Consider the following 26686-nt stretch of genomic DNA (forward strand, 5'->3'; position numbering starts at 1 on the left):
AAATTACTATAACATTTTAATGTAATTATTTTTTTAAAAAAAATTCACTCATCATAATTATTTTTTTTTAAAAAAATTCACTCATCACCCCAAAAGACAGAAATATATTCAGTTTCCTCCCAAAAGTCCCATTTTTCATTTCAGACTTTAAGAAAAAAAGCAAAAAAACCCATCCATCTCACATATCTTTTTCCAAGGTTCTTCTTCTCCTACTTCATGTCCATACTTTGGCTTTTTCTTCTTCTCCTGTACAATGATCTTCTGCAGCTCATGGTGAGTTTGCAGGGGTAAATAATAATTTGAGTTTGGATCTGGCTTCATCCGTTGAGTTGTTCCTGAGTGCAGGTGGCTCCTTTGTATAAGCTGAATAGCACACAATCATGGGGACTTGCTCTCCTGGTATATTTCAAAATAAAGTATCAAGCAAAATTTGTAAATATTCAACAACAATCTATATAAGAGTTCAAACACAGTCTGTGACCCAGATGGGCATGTGTATGCACACTGGAATTAAAGAAATGGCCCTGAAGGCCCCAAACACTAGGAACTCTATCCTTGGCTTGAGATTTTCTTTCTAGTGGGCGCAAAGCAACAGCCTTAAAAAAAGATATTGGCCATTATTTAAGATTCTCATGTAAGACATTCCTTTACAAATCATTAGCTTGGACTCTTCCATAATTCCTGTGATTTGTGTTATCTCAAAAAGACAAAACATCCAAACCCCAAGGTGCTCATGGTGGACATGAACTGAAACTGATAATTTTCTGCTCAGAGCATGTGGAATTTAAGACAAAATAATTATTTTTCCATACCTGTCAGTGGCATAGCAAATACAACTAGAAATATTGTGTGAAATCCTTGCTTGAGTATGTTCAGGGTAACTCTGAAGGCTGTTTTCAAGAGAACTGGAATACAAAAAGCAAATTAAAGTATTGGAGTTATAAGAGAAATCAGGGTACACTTCAGTATACTTTGATTACTATGTATTTTATAATTTTAGGTTATCAGAACACAGTGGACTTTACTTTTTCCCCCTAGACTTAATCACAAGCTTAGTCCAAAGTTTCCATTGCTTATTCATTCTTCACTTAAAACCTAGTCATATAATAAAAAAACCTAGTTGTATAAGTTAAACCCATAGGTGAGTACATCAGATCACCTATTTTTAATTTGGATTCCTAACAGGTAACATGTCTCCCTCTCTGTTCTCGTTAAGGACTCTCACAATTGTAAGTTCAGAAAATCTAAGTGCTATTCTTTCAAGGTTTTTTAAGCATACATTTTAGATCCTTCACACTGAAATCTTACATGCTCTTACCTAGGTGTCACCCCCAGAGTGTAGGACGTATTTCTGAGTTAACAGTGCAATCCCGTATGTGCATGTTGCTCAGTTCACTAAGGTCTTCCTAGTACTTTCTGGTTTCCCTTTTAACAGCAGTCCTTAATTCAATGACTGTGTGGTGTAGGTTTGCTTTTTGGCCCTGGGCATTAATTTATTTTGCTGATCATTTTAGCTTCTCTCATATTTTAGTCTTGTCCACCGACAGACATACTTTGAATTAATGGAAATAAAAAAGGTGTTCAAAATACTTAATGTAAGTGAAGTGCTTTGAGCACTTAGTTATCTCACTGAAGAGGAGGCTTGTGTGATGTCACGGTCTGGCTGGATGCAGAGGAGTGGTGGGAGGCACCAGCTAGGTAATTCCCAAGGGAACCCCCAGGGGAAGAAGACTCAGAGCCAGGGGACTGGTGGTGGGATGACAATGAGTGGTAACAGGGAGCAGACTGGGAAGAGGAGGTGTCAGAAGCAGAAGAGGTAACAACAGGGTGAGCAGGAAGAGGCTTTGGCAGAGAGCAGTTCAGACTCTGAGGCTGGAGAGGAGGTTGGCCAAGAGGCAGAGTTGAGACAGGCTGCTGAAGAACCTAGGTCTCCCCATCCTGCTGTGACCAGCTCCTCCCCCCTCCCCCCCGGTCTCCTAGAAAACTCAGAGAAATGAAAAGAGCAGAGCAGAGATGTATGCAGACGCAGTTTGTAACTGTTTGGGAAAGATCCTGGAGAGGAGGAGCTTTAGAGAGCGGTGGGAAGGCAGGGACCTTCAGTCCTTGCAACTGCCTCAGTGGGGGCAAGACCTACTGGGAAGAGGTGCTGTTTTGGTTTCTTTGAATAAAGAGTTAACTTCACTAACATTGTTGTTTTTATTGCCTGACTCTGGCTCCTGACATATGATTATACTTGAATTATAGATTGGAGCTGGGATGGGGGGTAAACCACATGTGGAGCTGACATTCTGTTTTACTTTTAAACTAGTGCAAACCACTTTATAAGTGCTTACGTTTTGCTTTAAAGTTTACTATAACCAAAATAAGTATTAGAACATTGAGTGAAATTAAGCATCCTATTACAAATATTACATCTGTGTAAGCATTGCAGTTTTCCAGATGAAACAATAGCTCCTCCCCCCCATGTGCTGTTTTGAGGGTACTCCCACCTCACCCCAGAGCCAGTTATTGGGGGGGGGGGTGCAGGGGGAAAAGATGTGGTAGGTGAATCTCGCCCTTTGTTTCTGATACCAAATTAGTTGAATTAAATTCACACTTTCACTGAATCATTTGCAATATTCAGTGTGGCTGTGAAGCCCAGAAAGGGTATTTTAAGATAAGCAATCCAAAGGTTTTCACTTTCTCTTGAATGTTGTTCCATATCTTTGGTGTCTTTTACTCCTCTTAATCAACCATTACTTGACATATCATGGTTCATACTTAGATTTGTTCCTTCTTCTCTAAAATCCAAAACTCATTGTCTGTGTTTTAAAAAAACCCTACTCTTCATCGTGCAAATACATAGTTCTCCAGTTTGCAGTAAAATAGAAGGTGAGAGGGGCAAATATCTGCTTCATCAGCACTGCAGTTTTTGTCTATTTATATAAATGGTTGTTTATAACTTGACTTTCTACTGAAGATGAATTTCTTGCTAAATGATATTGGCAACAGCTAGTTATGCAATGCACAGTGCTGGCTCACTGTTCAGGCACTTCACTAATGAATGTGGGTCGGTCCTGTCTTTATACCTGCTGACTGAAGTAAGGCACAGTATGTATTATTTTTCCTCATGCAGTAGCTCTGTGGGAAACTCTTAATGATTCGAATAAGATCTTAATGACTCTGCAGCAGTCCAACACAACCTCTGCAGAGAGAGCTTCTTGTCACACCAAATGAAAAAGTTGCTAGCCAGAGACCATATGAGATTAATCAGTAGAGGGAAGCAGGCAGTACTTGAGGAGGCTGGAAGAGAATACTGGACACAAAAAGGAGGGCTTCATTCTGGATAAATCCCAGTCACCCTTTGCATGCCTTTAAAACAGGGATAGTTGAAGTGTGGCCTCAGATATTGCTGACCATTGGCGAGAATGGGAGTTGTAGTCCAACAACATTTGGAGGCCCACAGGTTAGTGCAGAGGAGAGGCCAAGTTGGTAGCTTTTCTCCTAAGCTCTGTATTGCAGGCTATGTACACTTCTGCAGATTAATGGCGGCTTTAAAATGCCATCAAGTTTCTGAAAAATTGTCTGTACGTAGCCTCAGCCTCTGTCCTTGCCACTGTGGCAGCCTGTGATCACAGTGGGAAAGTCAATTCCCTCTGCGACTTTACCTTAAGGTTAAGCTTGTACATTCAGCTGAAAGATTTCTCATCAATATATGAGGTGATGTCCCATCTCTACCTTACTGCTGCTGCTTTGGAATGGAATTCATTTAGACAGAGAGGGAACTTGGTTTTTCAGCCAGAAAGCAGAAAAGAGATGCTGCAACTGAGGCAAACTGTTTTCAGGAAGTGAATTTATATTGTGCTGAGATTGACAATTGCTTAGTTATGTGATATAAGTTTCCTAGAACTAAAGGTCTGTTTTTTAAGTTCTTCTAATCATTTATATTAGCTTAATTTGATGCTGATAAGCTTGTTTGCTAAAGAAGCCCTTTCCAGATTTCTGCTGCCTTTGTTTTGAATATTTGTTTGACACTCTATCAAAGTGTATACAGACAAATGTAAGTATTTCATGAGAAAGAGCAACACTACCAGCTGGATTGTCATTCTTTCCTGTGTAAGGAATCATACCTGTTTCCTAAACTAACAAGAATGTACATAGGAGATTGTAACTTTTGAATAAGTACTTTATGTAACAAAACATTATTTCCTGTTTCTGAACTTCTCTATTAATTCTTCTGATGTTTGACTTATATAAACTGTACTTTTATATAACTTCCTGAATTTCTCCTTTCTCTCATTAAAAGCTATACTGCCCTCCTCACCCACTCTCTCTGCTGTGTTGCTTTGTCACAACAATTCTTCAGATAATTTGCTGGTTTAGCCCCATAGACAAGGTTAGATGGGAACATGGATGGAGCTGAGCTTCAGGCAATGGCCATCCACACCGTGTAAGCAGGGTGCAAGGTCGTATAAGAAAAAGTTGAATAAATACAGGGCTAAGACGCAGGGCTAAGTTTTACCCATTTGTTTGGCAATGATTTTGGGGATTAGCTTACTTGACTAGGAGCATCTCACCTGACAGCACATGGAAGATCTCAAGAATATTACATAGCACATTAAAACTAAAGTAGCCTTTAAAACCGTGTGCCCTTAAATTTTAATTGGTGTGCTGTATTTTAGCTCCACACACACACACCAATTAAACAACTACTGTGGATTTTTAACTTATTAATTAAAACTTTGAATCCTAACACCAGAAAGAAACCGAAACAACTTCAAACTTCCACCGCTCTGTGAAAATGTCATAATATGATCTACCAAATTATTATGATGGGCTTCAACAAACCACATTTAAAGCTATGTATCACAGGTATGTCTACACAGAGTAAAATACCTCAGTCTATAATCAGGGGGTAAGTAGTAGCCCCTGTTGTAATTGTTCCTTGTCAGGGCAATCTGCTTTTGAAGATCTTTCACCGATTTGCTGTATCCATTGAAAATGTAGTTGGCAAAGAGCAGCTTTCCTCGAATGTACATCTGTCAAAAATACATAAAACATCAGCCTGTGAGTAGAATGCAAAAGCTGCCTTTGAGGAGACATACAGGAGAATGGGACACAGTTTTGTCTGGAGCCGCATTACCAATTTTTAATTCATTAGCAGGCCATATCACACCATCATGAGTCATCCTGCTCACCTGCTGAACTGACTGCCCAGAACTAAGTACAATATCACAGTTTTCCCCAGCACTGGAGAGACCCAGCACCTTCTAAACCTTGGCTAGGGTGCCTCCATCACTGGCATTCTTCTGTATTGTAGTATGAACTAATGTTTAGCTTGTCACCTGCAAGACATCATTAACCTTTTTAGATCAACTGTTTTCAGCTAGGCGTTTGCCATCTTGCTCCTGGGGTAGTTCATTTTGTTTAGTGGCAGGCCAGTAATCCAGCTCATTAAGATTTGCTGTTTTTAGCCAATTGTAGGTTTCATGCTCCAGGCTAGGCAAGTTTCTCAGCCAGCTTGCAGAAAGAGACACCTTCTGCTTCAGGTCTGTAACCCATTTGTCAGTGTACAGGTGATGGGGCTTGCTTCTGAGTAGATATGCACAGGATTGTCTGCATTTATGGACACCCTCTCAAACAAAGGAGTCCTGAAAGCTTTTGATGTTGCCCTCTAGAGAGTGTTTTAATCAAAATGTAAAAGCTGAGGAAACTGAAACAGGTACCTTGAATGTTTGGGTTGATCACTTCTATGGGATAGTTTCAAGGATTTCTTTTATCCTAACGTAGCACAGTTTGGGGAGAATGTTTCCTTATCTGCATAAAAAGAGGCAGCCAAGCATTCTAGTAGAATGGTCATAGCTCAATGGCAGAGTGCATATTTTGCAGGCAAAAAGCCCAAGGGCCAGTCCCTGGTATCTTCAGTTGGGTTGGGACAGACCCCTGTCTGGAAGCCTGGAGAGCTGCTGCCAGAATACTGAGCCAGGCGCATCAGTGGTCTGACTCTGTAAAGGCAGCTTCCTATATTCTCAACTAACACCAAGGGAAACAATTGGCCTACTTTGACAGTTGATTGGGAAAAAGCAATCAAGTGCAAAAGGTCATTCTTATAGGCCTTTCGTCAGTTAAGGTAATTGATTCAGGTAAGCCAAACTTGAAGAGACTGTGCACAAACCAGAAGACAGATAATACTATATTTCTGCTCTTTCATGACACATTACAGTGGCTTGTAAACCATCGAAGATTATTATAAAATATAACACTTGCTAACCTTGGTATTTGTCAGTTTGTAAAGACTAAGCTATATTCATTATACAAAATTATTTGCATGCTTACTTGGGAACAAGCTCCAGCAGATAGGCTAGGATTCTATAAATTTAGCTTCGGCTCTGCAGCTTGTGACAATTGTTTTAACGTATTTTTTTCTTTTTTTTAACTCGTGCTCCCCAGTTTGCACAAACATTCATGATAACCTTGGAAACCCATATATTTTATGAGACCTTCTTCCTCACTGGGTTGAAATTGAGGAGGAGTCAACTGTAGTGGTTCAGAAATTGAAGTAATTTGCAAATAGGAAGTAGCTGCAACAGATTAAAATGGAAGGGAAATCTCGTTTTATAGATTAGTAAATCTAGATGTAGGTGGACAGGGGCCCTCTGCTGGACAAACATAGACATTGCAGTTGCTTAGAGGTGACTACAAAGAGATATTTTGCTTGCTTGCTTCTGGGACAGGAATCAAAGATGCTAGCATGTAAAAATACCCTTCAGGTGAGTCCAATGCACTCATTTATTTATTTGCTTCTGGAAGAGCAGGTATACACTCCTTATTGGATACAGGCATACAATACCCAATGGAATAAGTGCTCATTAGTAGCCAGGGAGTGTCATGGAGAAGAGGTCCAGTTGCCCCAGTAAGAATAAACCTTACTCTCAGTCCTGGAAAGTATTTGTCCTGCATTCATTGTAACAGAGTATTTCAAACATGCCCCTTGCATTGGGAAGGGATCATGCTAGCTATTTCGTTCTTGCTTCTGTTAGGCTCCATATTCAGAAAATAAGGCAGAGGAGTCACCTTTCTAGAGTTCATATCATTTGCTGAGAACAAATTATAGGCCGATTCACTATAGTGCTTCCATCTCTCCCTTTACCCATCTATCTAAAACAGTGAGAGAAAAGAGACATTTCCCTTAGTTCTCAGATCAGAAACTTGAGCAGTTGTTCTTACTAGACCCCTTTGAGGGAGAAACTGGAATTTTATGTCTTTTTCCAGTCAGTGCCATATCTTTCACTATTCTGCAGAACGAAACCAATCATCCTTATGTTCCAATTATTGTGATGGCACTGATCCCAATGGACAAGAGGAAGATGTCAGCATTGTCTTTGTGCTGCATCGCCATTTGCTATGAAATGGGGAATGGACTTTTCTTGAACGAAGAACACAAGAAGTAGACTCCAGCCATAGGATCTGGAAGCCATTTTCTCGGTATGAGTTGAAATGACCTGGATGTGCGACAGGAAGGTTATAACCTACCAAAAACATGCCAGGAGCAATATTATGCCTTTTGACCAGTAGTGATCCACAGTGGCCTGTAAACTCATCTGCAGACCCAAGATCGTATTTGAGCAGGCGAAAAGAGTCCAGACGACCCTACAGAAACAAAGACAGCATCATTATAAGAACAGGTCAACAATAGCAATAATAAATCTTATTCTACCAGATGTCAGAGCACAATGTTCCCATTGAACAAGTCAGCATTAAAGGAATTGAATTATTCAGCTATTTACTGCTCACATTGGCAAATGGCCCAAATACATTTAACTTAGTGATGGACATGCCTAATTGTCAGAATGTCCCTCTGATGTACTCCCACCTTACCAAAAAAGGGGGGGCACTACTGTTAATTTAGATCTAGTGTGTATAGGGAAACAGCAATAGCATTCATGTTCTGAAAAAGCTCACCCATCTTAGGGCTGTCATATTTTGAAGAGCAAAAAAGAGGACACATTTGCCAACTTCTACTTTTAACCATGGATCGCTATAACGACTCATTTTACATACCCATGAAAAAGAGGACGTGTTCTGGAAAAAGAGGTCATATGACAACCCTAGACTTATACCCCAATCCACAAACGATATAAAAGGACGTTTTGTGGCATTAAACTCCTATGTCAACAACCCAATTTCTCTGTACTTGTAAGAAGTCAATAAAATGAAGCAATTTTTTCACACCAAGATGTTATTCAAAATCTTCTTGCTTTTACACCAGTCATCGGCCCAGTTCAAATGCAACACTAAGTTATACCATGGCTAAGTGTGAACAAGCAAGCATGTGGGTACTCACAGGAAAATATGCCTCCCCATTTCCTGCTAATGCCATGCTACCGGGATCTAAACCATGGTTTCACTTAGCTTTACATCCAAACTTGGGCTCATGGTTTGCCTGGGGAACAAACCAAGAACAAACGTTGGTTACAGCTCATGATTTGTTTGGAGCAAGACAAACCATAAACCTAGGTTTGGATGTAACACTAAGCCACCCACGGTTTAGCTCTGGCTAGCATGCCAGCAGGACAATGAGGCACCTGCAATTTTTGTGTGTTCATGCTTAGCCATAGCTTGGCTGAGTGTTAACAGGTGAACCAGGTCACTGATGCGATTGAGACAACACCCGAGAGCCCTACCTGTGTACATGGCATACTCCTGTTCTTGTTCTTTCTCTCATAGAGCTGTTCTAGGTGCTTATCTGTTCTGGGGTCGTAATCTGCCTCTCTCAATGAAGTAGTCACACAGACCACAGTGATCTGCTCTGAGGAAGACATCTGGTTGTTAATAATGTGATCATATTCCAGGTCTGTAACATATGGAATCTGATGGTTGCTGCATCTGCATATCCTCATTTCATCTCCCAGCATCGTTCTTCGAAGGACTACAGGGCAGGCACTGTGTGATGCAGCGGATGCCTTTTCACTGTCATGAGAAAGCAGTGGTAAAAGGAGCGTAAGTTGGAGTGTGAACGAACTGAAGTAACAAAACTTTAACCAGCTTACACTTACTTGATCTACCTAACAAAGTCTCTCTGTTTCCCAGGTAATTCAAAAGGCTGCTGCAAAATCATATCTCTGTCTGAAATTGTTTTTATCATCATGATGCTTTTTGTCTACAACTTCTTAATGTGCCTTTTGGGATCAGCTATTTCCTTGAGGGCTATCCAACATTTTGTCACGAACCGTAGCTCTTCTGTTTATTCATTTAATTAACATTGCAAAGGGGCTTACAATATTTTGTTCTTCACCTCAGTCCGTGGCCCACCAGAGATCATCGACCAGTGCAACCAAGGCAGTTTCAGTCCCACAATGAAGCCTAAATCACGACTGGAAGGGACCTAAATGGTCCGCATCCTCCAAGCGTGCCTGGAGTTGTTCAGCGACCACCCGCTCAATCACCCTGCCCACACTTCTTTTCTCCTTGCATTATTATACAAATAAACCCAGAGTCCTGACTTTAGCTGAAATCCATGGTTTTCTAAAGGTTTACTATGTCCACAGCACTTTGATGCTCTTTCTGATCCTCCAGAGCAGAAGAACTAGCCAAACTAGTATAATGAAAACTCTAGCAGATGCTCTTTGTGTGGATAAACTGGCTGAACAAGTTCTGAAGACAACTTCAAACAAAATTCGGGCAAGACGCAGAATAAATAGTGGTAAGGTCCTGAAGTGTGTAAGACACAAATGCTTATTTCTGTGGAAAAACAAGAACAACTTGGTTCCAAGGCTACCAGAACTGAACCTAGCATTGTTACAGTGATAACATTACAAATGTAAGGAAATGTTGGTTGCTTGCTGCAGAGGAAAAGGACTGCTTTCTTTACATTCCTAGTTGCAGATTGCAACTTCAGAAATCCAATCCAAGTACCGTAAACGTAGTAAAATTAAGGCCACTGGATTGTGAGCAGCTCAATTCTAGTCAATTTTACAAAGATGAATTATTGTTGGAGGGTACAGAACCATGTATACTCCCCTTTACTCCTTGCAGGAAAAGTGGAAGATATAAACATAATAAATAGAATAATAAATATATCATATACAAAGCAAAAATACTGTAAAATCACCTGAATATGCCTTTGTGTCATTCTTAAAACATATGCTCCAAATAATATAAATGGCATTTAAAGAATCTTAGTAAGTCTTCGAAGAACATAGTAAATGGTATTTAGTTTTACTTACTTTGCTTTGTGAGAGGTTTGGAGTGTGTCATCGTTTATATTAAGGTGAGCCATGGGTGGTTTATTTGTTCTGAAAATGCTGCTCAATAAATGAGGGTCTCTGCAAGAGAAAATAAACACACTTAACAGTTTTTCTGCAATTCCAAGGTATCTATGCTGATATTTACACTGATATGCAATGTAGACCCATTTCTAATGGCTGTTTCATACAATGCAGCATATGTGGGGAACCTCTGTCCCTCCAGAAGTTGTTGGATTCCAAGTCCCATCATCCCCAGCCAACATGGTCAATATTCAAAGATGATGGAAGCTGAAATTCAGCGTACAGGGTGCAACTGATTCTGCACCTCTGCAGTATCGTTTTAGTAGGTTCACGCTGCATATTCAGCACGTAAGAATTCCTAAAGCACTTAATCAGAGCAGTATAAGATCCCAGTATAAAGGAAGTTGTTCCCACTCCTCTCTGGTGATTTATCAGTTGAGCTTATGTGTGCTGTGGTTGATTCATGACCCAATATTTAGCTTGCACCTATCTTAATTAAGAGGATTTGGAAACCAAACTCATTGCTACAAAAAAGAATTAATACAGTATTGCAACATTTTACATCTGTCCCTTTGGAATATTTTCTCAATTTATTTTCATTTACCCAGCACAAAGTTTTAAAATTAACTTTAATAAAATAAAGGTAATATTCTGAGCAAATTGGGAAATTTATCCACAATGAGGCTTTTCCTTGGTCCCTGCATGCACCCTGCCAAGTTGGCTTGGGTGGGTGGGTGTCAGGAGAACTCCCAGAACAGCTTGCAGGCAGAGGAGAGGGGGGAAATGTTCCATCTGGCAAACTGAAATGCTTGCACTGAAGGAAGGGTCGTCATAGTGCTACATCAAATTCCTCCATACATTCACAGAATGGTGAAGTATTTACTCTCCATTGCAAAGGGAGTTTGTAGGCATTTGACTTCTTGTGCTTTTACCTGTAAGAACCAGGTGACACACCTTGAGTGGGGCCGCAAGACGGAACAGACTGGAAAGGAGGATGGTTGCCTGGTGTAAGGGTCTCTGTCTCCCTGTCATTCTCTTTTCCCTGTGCTGTATGAAAGCCAGGGAAATCATCCACATGTTGTGTTTTGCACCGTCTGCCAGCAATCCGAGGGAAGGCTGAGGTTCTGTGTGTGTGTGGTGAGCTGATTTCTGAAATGCAACAATACACCACCAAGGCAACAAACTTTAAAAAGGCCTTAAGCTCACATATAAGACAGCTGACTTAGATGCATGTGGAATTTGGTTGACAACTGCACATCACAAGAACTGAAAGTGCAAAGCAAAATGTCCCCTTCAAGTGGAGTCCTTCCCATTCAATACAACTTCCAGGAAATACTGCTTTAAGAAGTTAAGAGTATAAAATACCTTTTTATACACTTAAGAAATAATTGCAACCAAATGTTAATTTATATTATTTATAACGCTTAGTGTTTCTGTACTGCGAAGAGGAAGCACTTTGAAAATAGATAGGAAGATTAACATCACATTTGGATCAAGCAAGATGTTTGCTTCCAATAAAACATTGGCCAAAGGGAAGATAATGTTCATAGACCACATTGCACTCTGCTTCTATGCTTCCCCTAGGCTCAAGCTTCCACCAGCGCTTCACCTCTTTGGTGTAGAGAAATTGTACCAGTTCTTATCTTCCAGTCTAGTGATGGTGAACTTTTCGCCTTCCAGATGTTGTTGGATCCAATTCCCATTAGCCCTAGGCAGCATGACCAATGATCAGCTCAAACCCAAGCTAAGAACACAAAGTATTCTTCTGCTGTACTGTATATGGTGAGTGCCCTGGAGATGCAGGATCAGGAAATATTCCTGTTTCTCCTGTCATGCAATAGGCTCTGGAACTAAGGGAAATGAAATCACACACAGAATACTGGCTTAGTTCACAAATGTATACATATATCATGTGGGGTTTTTTTTTATCAATCACACATGACTTTAAGTGATGTATTTTCATGCATACATAAATGAAAATAATTAGTACCAAAAGTCCGATCTCAAAGCATACCCTGCGAACAAACTAATGAAATGTGGAATCAATTTTTATAGGAAAGTGTACCTTTCAAATAAAAAATGTAAAAAAAGATAAAGCAATATATAATTTCATTAAGTGATTTCATACTCCCTTTTTGCAAAGCAGATGCAGCTGTTAGGTTAATATCACATTAACAGATACAAATGCAGATGAACTGTAATGTTTAGTCTATACATACTGATTATAATTTTAAAATATATTTAAATATCCGACACCAAAAATATAAACCATGTCATTACTTATTTCAGTCCTCTGAATTTAGAAGTGTTAGCATCCTCCTCCAATACTTATGCTACTAAATTAGAGACTGACCTAAGGCTATCCGGTAATATTCCATCCAGTCTTCTAGGACATTCTTGATTTTACATCTCAGCGCTTTTAATTCTCTGGTAGGGTTGTAGTCTTTGACATGGCTTAGATCCCCTTCTGAAATTCTAGGTATTCTCTCCTGTGGTAATTTTTTTTATCAGCAATCAGATCAAATTATGAGTAGCACAACAAAGAAAAAACAGTAAAAGTAATAAGGGACCAGATAAAAATAGAATGGCTGGTACAAACATTCCCAGAAGATAAAACTAAATAAAGGTTGCAGCAAAGCAGTCTGAACCTGGCACCTCAAACTGAACAGTGTGCCATAGTGGTTAGAGTGTCAGACCTGGGAGGCCAGGCTTCCAATCTCTACTTAGCCATGAAGCTTGCTGGGAGTCACTGTCTCTCATCCTAACCTACCTTACAGAGGCATTGCAAGGATAATATGGTGAGGGGGAGAATTATGTACACCGCCTTTATCTCCATGGAGGAAAGGCAGGGTATAAATACGATGTCACATAAATAATACATAACAAAAAGGCAATCCTGTGTGATCCTTTCTGTGGCAGGTATTCTCTTCCTTATTCTCAGCTGCTTTGTTCCACTTTCTGCTCTCTTGGCCTATATGTCTGTTCTATTCTATTGCCTCCACTTGATCCCAACTCAGCTTCTGCTTTCCCCATACGTTATCTCCTAATCTGCTTGCTTCATCCTTCCCTTCTCCTTTCAGTTCATCAAAGTACAAGCCATCAAATGGGAGGAATATGTACAAAGCCATAGACATGACCAGTAGACCAGTAGGCAACTATTTTGGCCGGCTTCAACTCTTATTTCCTTTGCCTTGGCCCCTGCTTCTTCTGTCTTGTGGTCCCCTTTGCTTCTGCCCTTTCCCCTTCTTTCCATCCTCGGTTATCTCCCCGCCCTCTTATTTATATTTATTCAGTCTTCCTTTCTGCATTTGCAGATATGTGGAATCTTTTTGTGGCACCCAAGCTTCCAGTGAACAGCTGCAAATATTGTACATCTGCCTTTCATTTCTATTGGGTTTGTCAAAACATGTTCCTACGTTATTGTGAAATAAGGAATCAAAGTTTCATTAGCTGAAGGGGCGTTTTGCACACAAGTTTTATGGTGTTAAATCAGCATAACGAAAATAAATTGTAGCAAAATACGCTGCTGTTACAGTATCCTAGTGGATGGGCAAAGAAAGAGGAAATGTTAGAAAAAAGTAAGCTGTAGCAGTGTGAAAATAAAATTACATTTACTTATTTTAATATTGAGTTTCTGACAGGTGCTTACTTCTTTTTTAATAGATTTTTTTGCGTCTTCCCTTTTGCCATGTGTTTTAGAAAATCCTTTTACTGATGTGGATGGTAGATTAACTTCTGTGAATATCTTGCTCTAGAAAACCAAGAGAGAACAAACAACAGAATTTGCTTTAATCATATGCAGTCCATTGAGTTTCTACCCATTTTTCTTGCAGGAGTCCTACAATTTCCCATAGCTACAGGTCAAGTAACGAAGCAGGCAAACCTTTTGTTGACAACTGCATCTGCTGTTGAATTGCTACCAGCCATGAAGCACATAACCCCATCAGAAAATAGCAGAAGCTAAATTCTGTGTGACTGGTATGAGATTACCTGTAACCAAAGAGCAACATATTTCTGTTTGGCTCCTGGCTGTGATGCGGTAGCTGCTTAAAATACTGCTATGTGCACCCCAATCTCCGAGCAGTGAGAGATTTCAGGGGTGCTGTCAGCACATAACTCATGGTTGGTTTCCTTAAACTGTAGGTCACTGGAGACTGTGGTGTCTTTGTTATATTGGGAATTGGTGGGAATTGGGAGTGTCCATCCCTGATGTAGGAGAAAATAATGTAGTGTCTTCTCTATATTCATTTGTCTCACTATTGCACTTGCCTGGATACACACAATCCACCATGACTCTAACATTTGTGTAGGGCTTCCAATAGTATACCCATGAATTTAAATGTCAAGCTGATCCTGATTTTGAACTGAATGGAAAAGTCCATTTGCATGGAAACAGTATGTATGTGCAAGAGCTGGAAACGGCCCTCTTCTATCTGTTATTCCTTTTGAAACTACTGTGCAACAAATATTTTACTTCTTGCAAATCCTCTCGCAACCAAATTCTCCCACAACCCACCACAGAGGGCTATTATCTCCCTGCAACTTCCCTACAGGCTCCAGCCTGATTGGCATGTTGTGTGGGTTTTTTGCATCATAAGCTATTGCACCATACCAGGTTTTCTAACTGTGGACCAGCCACACCTCGTACCGGTGACAAAGACAAACGCACGCTTTCATGTCGCCACTTGTAAAGCAATCCAACAGCAAAGCGTCCTGCAACCTTCACTGTGATGCACTTGTTAACCTAGGGTAAGACATAAGAGATGTGTACTTCACAGTATTGTTCAGCTAGGGAATTTGCCAAAATGAAGATAGGAAGCCACAAGGGAAATCTGACACTAACCAGAGACAGATCTTGTTTATGGTGACACCATCTTGTTTATGGTGGTTCAGTGTGCTGTGCCCCTCTCCAGGATACTCCATCCCACCTCCCTTCCCACCTGATGTTCCATTCCTCCCCCAAAGCAGTTTGGTTCATTTAGCTCACAATTGTCTATTCTGCTTTGACTGGCTTTGGGGTTTCAGACAGGAGAATTCCCAGGCACACCTGAAGGTGCCAGGGATTGAAGCTAGGGCCTTCTGCGTGCAAAGCAGGTGTGCTACAAATAAGCTATGGCGCCTTCCCAGAAATGCTGTTGTGGGAATATGGGAATCTGTCAACGACTGCATCATCAAAACCATTAGTCCATCTACTTCATTACTGTCAACACTGATTGGCAGTAGCTCTCTAGGAGTTCAGACAGGGTTCTCACCCAAGTCTGCTTGGAACCTTTCACATGCAGAGCATGTTCTCTACCACACCCCCTTTAAAAAAACTAGTGTCTGCAAGATATAATCGGGCACATATAATTGCAAGATATAATTAGGCTTCTGTACTTCTTGCCAGATGTAGGTTGCCGGGATAGTTGTGGAAATTACAGAGCATAGCTAGTTGCCAGGATTGGATAGGGTTGGGTTGCCAGATAAAGGGGTGAAATTTAATCTCTACTTCAAATTTTACATCATAGTAAGGAAAGGTCGAGTGCAAACATGACTTTTCTACTCTTGACAGTTTAAGAAGTGCTGGGTTAAGCATGTTGCCTTAGGGGGAAAGGAAGGGACAGGGGCAAAGCAGTTCAGTTTTAAAGTAATGCAGTTTCCCACTTCTCTTCTGCTTATTTATTATTATTATTATTATTATTAGGCTTCTTAAGTCACTTGTTACACAGATGTCTCCAGGCAATTTGCAACACACTTAAAAACATAAATATATTATAATAACTCATTCATACAAAAGCACATGTAATTTATAAAAATATGGATTTGATATATGAATATGATCCTGTTTTGTACCATGATGGCTCAATCTTCATTGTAGTGTTTGTGCTGCTTCATCTTGGGAACAAGAAAATTAATTCAAAGTATCATTTTCTTCATTAAACTTCGTTCATTAATTTTACTGTGAGCTAGCTTAGGTAGTTAGCTACTTCTGTTAGCTGAAGAATTTACAACACTGTAAATAACAGCATCCCCCAGAAGGAAAGCTGTATTTGAAAAAAGAATTTAAAAAAAATATATTACCTGCATAATAACTGGGTCATCAAGCTTCCCTTCTCCAGGCCATTTCCACTGGCGTAGTATTTCTCCATCTTTATTAGTCACCATGCCTCCTTCCTGATTAAATATCATTGCTATGCTGCTGCTGCAGAAACCAAAAGCCAGTTTTTCACGGTGCCATTTAGTAAAACATAATGAGTAACTCAAGCTGTCTACTTTGATCTTGGTGCTTTTAATTAACATAGTAATTTGCATATTTATTGCTTCATCTATATTTTCATATAGCATTCAACACAGGTGTGCACAGTGGCTGTGAATGAACAATCCAGCCTTAAGAGAGTCACCAAATTATTTCGTAACGTAGCCCTTACTTTTTAACTGCAAAACATGAAGGTGCCTGGATAACCCCATGTTAACACTGGTTCTTATTCTAGGCATACTTTACAGTAATCAATGACATATCATATATATTATATCCCATTGTGGTTTTATCCAAGGCAAAAACCCCACACTTTCATCTGCTAAGGCTATGATCCACAAATCAGCAGAGGCACGCAGCACAGTCTAGGCTGATAGTGTTAAACTTGGTGTGAAAGACTTTGCTCTCCCTTCCCATTCTATTTGATATAAAAAAATTGTGTGTATAGAATGCTTGTAACTCACCATAAGTCGAGAGAAGGATACCTGAACTCTAAAAGGCTCTGATTCCACACAGCAAGTTGGTACATGGCCTACCTTGAGCTCTAAACTACCGTGTAAATTAAACAAGATTCTTAAGAAAGGATATAAGAAGTGCTGCACCAGCACAGCACCTTCACTTGTTGTGTCGAGTGTTTTGAGCTAACCAATGCAGGTCACCAGGCCCAACTTGATGGGTCAGTGGCTGTCACTGCACCATATACGATACAGCAGCGCTGGCTGCTACCTTAAGATGTCTGTGCTGTTCTGGGTGGGGTGAGTGGAAGCTTTTGAAGCACACTTTTAGTTTTTAGAGGGAGTGAGTCATGCTTGAAACAATGTGGGAGCCTTTTAATTATGTCCTACATCCAGTATAGCAGGTACCGCCAAAGGACTGTCTCTCAGTGCCTGCTGCGGTTAACATTTGATGTTAGGAAGCCCTCTGGAACATCTCTTCTTACCTGTTAGAGAAGCAAACGCTGCCATGTCCAGAAGGAGTAAATGTTCCAACTAACGCACGGTCGGGACAGTCATTAAATATATTGGTGTACAAGCCACCACAAGGAAGATCAGAGTAACTCTGACAGACTGCAACATGTCCAGAGGGGTAGGTAAATAAAGAGTCAAGGAGTTTGTCTGAGATGGATAGGGCATTTCCAGGTGTCTAATTATAAGGCACTTTAAAATAATAATAATAATAATAATAATAATAATAATAATAATAATAATTTATACCCCGTCCATCTGGCTGACTTCCAATATATATATAAAAATAATAAAACACTACACATTAAAAAGCTTCCCTATACAGGCTGCTTTCAGGTGTCTTCTAAAAGTTGTATAGTTATATATCTTCTTGACATCTGATGGGAGAAGGTCCTCTACTGGGTTCCCTGTAGCTTCACTTTTCACAGTGAAAGAACCACCAGAAGAGGCTCACAGCAAGATCTCCGTGTCCAGCTGAACCTGGAGGGAGGAGATGCTCCTTCAGGTATACTGGGCCGAGGCCGTTTAGGGCTCTAAAAGTCAGCACCAACACTTTGAATTGTGCTCAGAAATGTACCGGGTGCCATCTTAGCACTAACTATTGCTGTTAACGTGGAGTAATCTAGCTGTGCAGCAGATCATCAAACTGCCTGGAGAGAGAGATTGAATTGGGCTCAGTGACCAACAACAATGCCAATACAGATCTCTGAGGACCAGTGAAAAAGGTTCCAAGCTGAAAGCACCATCTAAACTCTGGCTGCTGCATTTCCCACCAATTGCAATCTCTGAGGCATCTTCAAGTGCAAATTACAATAGTCCAAACAGGAGATTACAAGAATATGGATAATCATGGCCATGCTAGCCATGTCCAGGAAAGCTAAACCAAGCATGCTTGGAAAAAGATACTCCATGGAAGTGGAATAGAGGCATACTCCCCCCATCCTCCACCAAGGCAATGGACCTGATCTTTTAGGGAAGTCCAACCACAGTCAGAACAGACCATCTTTCTGTTTCCCAGATCTGGAATCTACCAAACCACAAGCACTTCTCCCTTGCCAGGACTCTGCTTCAGTTTATTGTCCTTTCAAGCCATTACTATTTATGGTATAATGAAGAATCTTTAAAATACTATAAAAATAATTTTAAAATAAAGCTTGCCAAACAGCTATGGGGAAATGGGTATGTATGATGCATAGCACCAGATACACCCAGTGAACTACTAAAAAAGGTGCCTGCAATAACGACATGCAGCCATGACTGAAACAACTCTAATATTAGTGCCTGCTTTCTCTCACTCATAATACATGTAGAGCTGAACTAAAAATTGCACCGAGGAGTCAGTATTGGGATGTACAAGCGTGAATGGCTTGTGTGATGCAACTGTCAATTACTCATTCTATTTCTTGTCTACTGTACATTTGACTGCAGCTCAAACTTGCTCAATGCTTATTCAGAGGATTTACCAAGTATCCATCTCAAAACTTCAAAACTATAAGCAGCCACTGTGGTAAGCAGCAGTGACCTATCTGTGCTAAAGTGGATGCTATCATGAATGACTTTCCACATCACCACTGTTGGCAGGTGTTTGTCTGCTCAGATAGATGTATGGATAGATAGCTAGATAGATATAGACATGCAAAGACCTATTTCTATATAAAACTTTAGACAGTTTGAGGTTTAGTAAGGGGTCCTTTCTGAGTTTTCTCAAATCAGCAGCAGGTAATAATCTAAAAATTTGACATTCAAGTGTGTAGGAACAAAAATGCTTGGGTCATGACTCACAACTTTCCTTCTTCTCAGTTTGGATAAAAGGTTCCAAAGCAAGTCCCCCCCCCCCAAAAAAAAACACACACACCCACTTTTTGATTCTAGACTTAACCTGCATAAAATCGCACACCATTATTTGGAAACAGATTTTTCCAAACGTCTTGCTCCTGTAAAGTGATCTAGAACCTTTTACAGTTCAATCCTTAAAGACGTTTACTCAGAAATCCTAAAGAAATTTGCTTCCTACCTGCCAAGTGAATTAAGTAATTTTAAATCCATGCTTTTTCTTTGTTGTAGGAATGTTTCCTCCCATTCCTGCTAGATGGAATTCTCTTTTATGTTACACTTTCAAAGGATATTAAATGAAGGATGAGCCATCAACCAATCCATAGTGCATTTTTTTTAAGGCTGGATCAGCTTGTTTGATCACTGGCAACTGTGGTTTTTCATACAGGCTCTCAGACGAGACTTTCTTACTGGGCTGCCCTTTGATGTTTTGGGGAAAGGTTTCCTTCTTGATATCACCATAATGACGAAGAATAATAGGCTTGTCAAATCCTGATTCTTTCAGCTTAGACAGCTGCTCAGTTCTGTTTGGAAGATTTTTTTTTAATCAATTATTTACTAAGAAATTCTCTTAAATAAGGTCTTCAACATAGCTAGCATTTAGGCTGAAAAAGTTCAGCTTTCTATATGATCTGAATAAGCAATGTAGTATAGCATATTCCAGGCACCAGTCTTCTATTCATCCGAGTAAAAAGCAGTTCAATTCACTCCAAACCCTGTAAGAGCTTTGAAAATACATTCTAAACTGTTTTTCTTTCTAAATATAAAATGTAAGTTGCAAGTCTAAACTCACTTGCCTTCTGCTCAGGCAACTTGGTAGAGTCCTAATACTGATTCCGAACACAGAAATCCTAATCTATACCACGTTTGATCCCCATTTTACATTTTTGGTTTTATTTTCAAAAGATCTTTACCAATTATTTGCCTGTTATTCTGAATAAGCACATTAATAAAGGAACACCAACCAGTGCCAAGGCTCAACCCCAGTCCAGACTTAGTGGTAAGTACTTCTGAGTCAATAGTTGTCCCATGTCCCACGTCCCTTTTACACAGAAACTTGCACGTCACCTGCAGCTCTTAAGTATCCTAGCAGATACTGAGCTACAGAACCAGTAAAACTGGGAAAATTCAACAGAGCAGCTAGCTTTCTTCACTGTAGGTGCTGAAGGAGAGTGAGGGTTATATTGTTTTGGCTTGCACTTGCATAAGCTACTATGTGTACTTCATTCAAAGAAGAGCTACTGGACTGGACTGTCCTTTCCATTGGTAGGCAACATATTTACTCTACGAGCCTTCAAGCAGCTTTATTTCAAGGTCACTATGAATTTTCTCATGGTCTATGTATTACACATTGCTGACTTTGAGAGAGTCAGATATCCAAACCTTTAACTGAAGGCTGGAATTAAGCAGGAAAGCATTCCAGAAGCTTGTAATTCTAAATATTAATTAGAGGAAATCTAAGGAGAACCCTTCACTGGAAGCCAACATTCCTTACACCTTAAACTCTGCAACAAGATAGCACTCAGGACACCTTTTTGCTGACCAGGCTAGGAATAAGCATTCAATAACACTAAGTCAAGTGCAATAGCGTTGGCACAGAAACCTGGCAGCAGTCAGCGCTGTACCTTCCAAAATGAGGATCAGGATTTCAGCGCCAGGTCTATGTGCCAATAGGGGTGATAAACACTGAAAAAGAAAACATACTCTCCTCCTCTGGGATGGATTGGTTTGCAGAGATTTTGTCTATATAATTATATCTCAGATGAAAATAAATCTTCCAATAATAATATAAAACATACAAGTGTAAAAACAGTAATAGCTAACAGAAGATCTCAGTTCATCAAGATTAATCGAGTTATTCACTTAGAACTGTACAGGGAAACACAGGGCACAAAAAAGTAAAAGACTTCTGAAAATGATATAGTTATTGTTTTTCAAAAATACTAGCTAGGATTAATTCAGTCTGCACTACATTGGGGACGTTTTTAAAAATTACCAGACATCATGATTCTGAGGTTGTTCTCCCTAAGAAAAAAGTATATTTATTTCCCACTCCTGTCAAATACCAAATGTTCAATGTTCAATTATTTAATTTCCCCCCCAAAGGAAATGAGTTTCTGTAATGTGGTTTTGCAACATGGTGTTATGTTCCACATCAAGGCTAGCCCAAGACATTTTACTTTCTGAGGGAAAAGACCAGGGGATGCTGCCCCCTAGTCTACGTCCAAAACCTGCCTGGACTGGCAGTAGATTCTTATGTCAAAACTGTGATATACCTGAGGGAAGAAGGAAACATAGGGAAGACCACTTGGCACACAAATTCCCAACACCCCCTCTGCCTGAGGCAAAAGCCCTACTCTGCCTAATGGTATGGCCAGTCCTGCTCCACATGGTCATACAGGATTGCTCTTGGGCCCAACAATGATTGCATGAAGGCACCAACTGCATGAAGCAACACTTTCACATTAGGACTTTTCACACTGTGTGATTTGTGCAGTCACAGTGGCTAAAAAAGCAGATGCTTTGATTATGAAAAACTGCAACAGCTGTCATATATGGGTCCCAATTGGAAGCACCAATTCAGGCCATTGGTTCATACAGCCAGTGCCTCCATGCTACCCTTTTCCAGTTAGAAAACGCCAGAGGCCCTCCATACTCTCCCATGGACCTCTCTGAGCATCTGTATTAGCAATTTAACACATCTTAAACTATCTCTGGTTATTTTAGCCTGTAATAAAATAGATGAATTTTCAGTTTAACAAGAATAGATTTTAAAAGCCATAATAGAAAACCCCATTTTAATATTACATTTCAATCTTTGCCATTCGTAATCTTTCCACTGCCCAGACATACGGTGCTTTCCATTCTAGGTCTTTAGAGTCACAGTCAGAATGTTGAAAAACCCAACCTTTATGAAGAAATGAAAAAACTCATAATTAGTTAACTGAAATGCTGCAAATAAATAAATAAATTTTAAGTGCCTGTTGAATTCCAAGACATCGGGACATTTTTTGATTAATCAAAAAAATACATTTAAAAGTTAAGAAAGCTGATTTGTTAACACAAACACAAGTATCAGTTATTGTTAGAAGTAAAGGCCATCTTTAATATTTTCTTTTTCATTCCCTATTACAGTCATCCACCAGAACCAATTAACCTAAAAAATAAAATAAAAATAGTTTCCTCAAGTATCATCTCTTGGTAGTCCTACTAGAAGAAAGGGGAATGGCAGCCTGGAAGATTGTGAGGGCATCTAGCATCACCTTTGTCGTACACTAAAGATGGACCTCTTTCCCCTGCCCTTTGACAGTTAAGATATTTTGTGTTGTGAGACCCACCTCTTTTGTTTAATCTATATTTTTTTTCCTCTTTTTAAAGCTGTTTCACTTTTGTCATCCCCATCCCACCCTCATAACTGTATCATTATAATGTTGTACCCCACCCTGGGGCCCTATAGTGAAGGGCAGATAAGATATCTTATACAGTAAATGAATAAGCTTGCTCCCCTCCAACTGTAGCTCATTAATCTAAACATTAACCTGAATGAAGAAAGAGAGAGTGCACACATAATACCTCTTTCCTTGCATAGTTTTGATGACAGTGAGAAACTGATTGCAAAAGGTGAATCATTGCTATATTGCTGAGAGACTGCAGCTAAATAGGAGAGAAAAGAAAAGTATTGATCATGAGTCCTCAGCAGCATAAGCACACATAATCACAGTTCTTTATTAAGAACTGTTTGTTGTTTTATAATTGCAAACTTGCAAAGAGCTAGGTAATGGCCAGAGTAAGTGCTTATGTGCTGTTAAATTTTTTCATTATTGAATGAAGTGCTCTGGGTACAGATTGCCTCTCCTGGCTGAGTACTATGATTACTTTTTCACTCACCTTGAAATGGGAAAGAGAAGCTTCTGTAATAAATGGTTTGAAAAATTGCCTAGTTTATTTTCAGCCCCCCCCCCAAGTGCTTGTACCTCTCTAACTTCAGCTGCAAAGGCCATTTGCTGGTATTCTTCAGCAACTTTTCTCAATCACAAGAGATCTCTTACTTCCACTTGTGATTGTGGTCTGGGACGAAGATAGCAAATTTCAGAGCTGGCATTTTCTCTCTAGCCTAGATGTGTCAAGAATAAATATCATTCTAAACGAGTGCTGGACAACTGGTTTTTTGTGTGGTCATATTTACTGGTATAGAGTATGATTCTTTTTGCTGCCCACAATACTTTTATTTATGTGCACCAGCACCTAATTTTTAACCCTGCAAAAAGCACTGTATAGAAACATGTATTAAGACAAACTATATCTTGGAATTTAATATTCTCCATTGTTGCCTATTCATGCTATTAGGTTAGAGACTTGCAGCCTGAAGGTTTACTTTGAAATTAGTCTCAATGAGAGCTACTCCTGTTTATGCTAATCGGGGACCTTTATCTACTGAGTGCTAAATGTATAGTAAAGTAGTCAAAGTAAACCCGGAGTTTTGGTATTAGGATAAAAACCAATCAGTTTGCTCCTATTCTTATATGTAAAAGTTGCCCCAGGCCATCTCACATGTTGGTGGAGTGCATGTAAGCCCTCCCCACCTCCTTCCAGGGCTGAAAACGTGTGTCAGCAGTTGCACACCAAACAAACACTTGCAATATTGTCGCCCCCTGTAGTATAATGGCCAAGCTGAACCACCCTCTGCTATATGATACTGGAATATTAAGTATTAAGGGAAAACCAGTAAAATTCCTTACTCTTGCTTCCATTGAGTCTGTTTGACAGAGTTCCAGGATTGTCCATTCCTTTTGTCGCACCCATGGGAAAATCAACACTTTTCCTGCTTTTCCTTTTCACATTTTTAGCCGTCTCATAGTCAGTATATTCAAATGCAGGTGGCAATCTGTTGGACTCCTGTGATGCTTGCCTTCTCCTTGATTTAAAGTTTTTGTATGCTAATTCCTGCAAATATTTTTTATTTTGCCAGACACCTTCAATGAGATCTTTCCAACTGGAGCTCAATATATTTAAAACCCCTTGTGGTAAAATAAACTTAAACTTGGTAAAACGCTTCAACATTTCTTCCAGCTCGCATAATATGGTAGCAGCCATGCATTTATGTTCTTCCAGTGAAGTTGACCGTAGGTCTTCTTCTGCAGGTGGAAATGAAGGTATTTGGGAGAGGTGAGCCAGAGGATTCTCACAAATGTTTATGGATATAGAAGGATCATCTGTTTTAGTAGAAACTGGTTCTTTCTTTGCTAAACTGTCTTTCACAAAAGCATAATTTCTTTCCCTGTGTTCATCCATGCTTCCAGAGTTCCTGCATGTGGACAGTAAATGTATGTTATGCCTTTGATTCCAGAATTCAGACTTTTCATACCAAGAGGGTCTCAAAAATGTACGGTAGGTCTGCCACTGGGCTGGGGGAGGGGTGTCAAATGTTGCATGTTGGACTACCCAGATATAGACCAAATTCTATAAGTGTGAAGAAGACATAACTATGTACAGAAATCTTTAGACACAGCTATATATATTTTCAGGCTTAAATTCTTACGAGAACAGCAGGACTTAGGTAAGTAGGAAGTACAGAAGACATACTTGCTTCCTGCTGGAACAGTGCGCTTTTACATCCTATTCATCCTTTAAAAAATTAAAATCAGAACAATTTTCAAGTTGCAATATGCCCTTAACAGTTTTCCCATTTGAACTTTCCAACCAACAAAAACAGGGAAAATACTAAATTTTAATATAATATATCAATTCATTAATGCATTCAATCAGTTATTCCAATTTAAGTACATCACCACTATTACCTGTGAATTTCATGAGGATCTGGATCTGTGCTGATTAAATTTATATCAACAAAGTGTTCTCCTGGTTCTATTTTCATATTTCGCTTTCGTTTGGTTTTGAGCTAAAATAAAATATAGGATTTTATTAAACACTTAATAGATTTGGAGAGAGCAATAATAACATATCAAATATGAGATGGGAAGTACCTGGTCAAAGAAATATATGGGTTCTTGTTCCAGGGTTTCAGCCATTTCTCTCAGTAGGATTTTGTGCCTACAGAGATAAAATATGAATATACCAAGAAAAATGGGACACAAGAATACAAATGGTTGCATTTTTAAATGAAATATAACCAAGACCAAACAAAATAATAAATTGTCCAGTAGCACCTTAGAGACCAACTAAGTTTGTTCTGGGTATAAAAACACGAAAGCTTATACCCAGAACAAATTTAGTTGTCTCTAAGTTGCTACTGGACAATTTTTTAATTTTTTTATTTATTTTGACTGTGTCAGATCAACATGGCTACCTACCTGAATCTATAACCAAGACAGATTTGGTGTTCCTAAAGTAGTATCTAACAGAAACTGAAAACGCAGCAGGCCTTCTCAAGTGTACAACTGTGCACATAGAGCTCTCATGGGAGAAGTATTTTGCATTCTGCATTCTTATCAGTGGGGTGAGACTTGTAGCTAATGAATGACATCTGTAGCCATTTAATTGGTGTAATATGGTATAGTGTGTATACACACACACACACACACACACACACACACACACAGACAGTTTGGAAATAGTTTGACTTCTTTGCAATGGGGTACTAATTTTATGCAACTCCTTGCAGAAGTGAGATCTAAAACATATTTGAACCAGGTGAGGAAAGGAACAGTTGTGGTAGAACAACTAGCCTTCAAATATGGACATTAAGACAAAACTAATATTGCAAATCCAATGGTTTAAATGAAATACAAAATGATCCGAGGATACAATTGACAAAACTGTCATTTCTAGTGTTATGCCAAGGACTGCCTGCATTTGAAACCAAAATAAACATTAAATTGTTTCCTAACTTCTGTGAATAAAATTTGTTTATGTATCCAGTGCATTTATTTGCAGCTTGACTAGTTAATACATATTTTCACATTAATTAATTTTGGCTTTGATTCTATAACATTAAAATAATATTAAGGGCATATTATTATACAGACTGATATAAACTTATAATACATACACTTCTGAATTAAGGCTGACAAGCCATCTGTCTCATAGTAGGTCAGGAATATATGTTCACCTTTTACAGCTGTATCATTGCTTTAAAGCTATAATCTTTATTATACCTAATACTGAACAGATCATTTGCTTTAAATGTGACTGTTCTGGAGCCAAGCCAATGGTTTTAAGAATGAGACTAAAATTACTGTATATTGCCATTTCAATAAAGTTGAATTAATTTTTCGACTTTAAATAATTAGCCAATCATTTGGCAATGCAAATGGATTGCAATGGTTACAAACTCAACTCCTTTCACTGACAAACACGTCTTCAAAAATAAAACAAAAAAGTATACAAAGATATTTTGATGAATTAAAAACAATGTAATCTCCATAGATATGTCCTTTGTGACATTT

At 39.3% G+C, this 26686-nt stretch overlaps 1 protein-coding gene across 1 annotated transcript; it reads right to left on the reverse strand.

The window, feature by feature from the left end:
* Window positions 1-67: 67 nt before the first annotated feature.
* Window positions 68-26636, reverse strand: LOC114605895 (uncharacterized). Its single transcript, XM_077934819.1, has 18 exons — window positions 25265-26636; window positions 25079-25179; window positions 24020-24585; window positions 22854-22934; window positions 22089-22188; window positions 19574-19804; window positions 17423-17572; window positions 16308-16428; window positions 14860-14991; window positions 13897-13998; window positions 12601-12736; window positions 11180-11396; window positions 10206-10304; window positions 8664-8949; window positions 7513-7629; window positions 4876-5018; window positions 813-905; window positions 68-396 (listed from the first exon to the last, which is right to left on the reverse strand). Exons 1-18 carry the CDS (start codon window positions 25391-25393, stop codon window positions 318-320), a joined length of 2883 nt encoding a protein of 960 aa, XP_077790945.1. The 5' UTR covers window positions 25394-26636; the 3' UTR covers window positions 68-317.
* Between the last annotated feature and the right edge of the window lie 50 nt (window positions 26637-26686).

Source organism: Podarcis muralis, chromosome 10 (genome assembly GCF_964188315.1).
Source record: "Podarcis muralis chromosome 10, rPodMur119.hap1.1, whole genome shotgun sequence".
Classification (NCBI taxonomy): domain Eukaryota; kingdom Metazoa; phylum Chordata; class Lepidosauria; order Squamata; family Lacertidae; genus Podarcis; species Podarcis muralis.

What these genes read in the sequence shown, in the direction of transcription:
- LOC114605895 (XM_077934819.1), bottom strand. Translation starts at nt 25,393, where the DNA reads ATGCAACCATTTGTATTCTTGTGTCCCATTTTTCTTGGTATATTCATA. An exon ending in CCATATATTTCTTTGACCAG is followed by an intron (nt 25,180 to 25,264) that starts GTACTTCCCATC and finishes ATTTTATTTTAG; the next exon opens with CTCAAAACCAAACGAAAGCG. An exon ending in GTCCACAGTTAGAAAACCTG is followed by an intron (nt 13,999 to 14,859) that starts GTATGGTGCAAT and finishes TTGGTTTTCTAG; the next exon opens with AGCAAGATATTCACAGAAGT.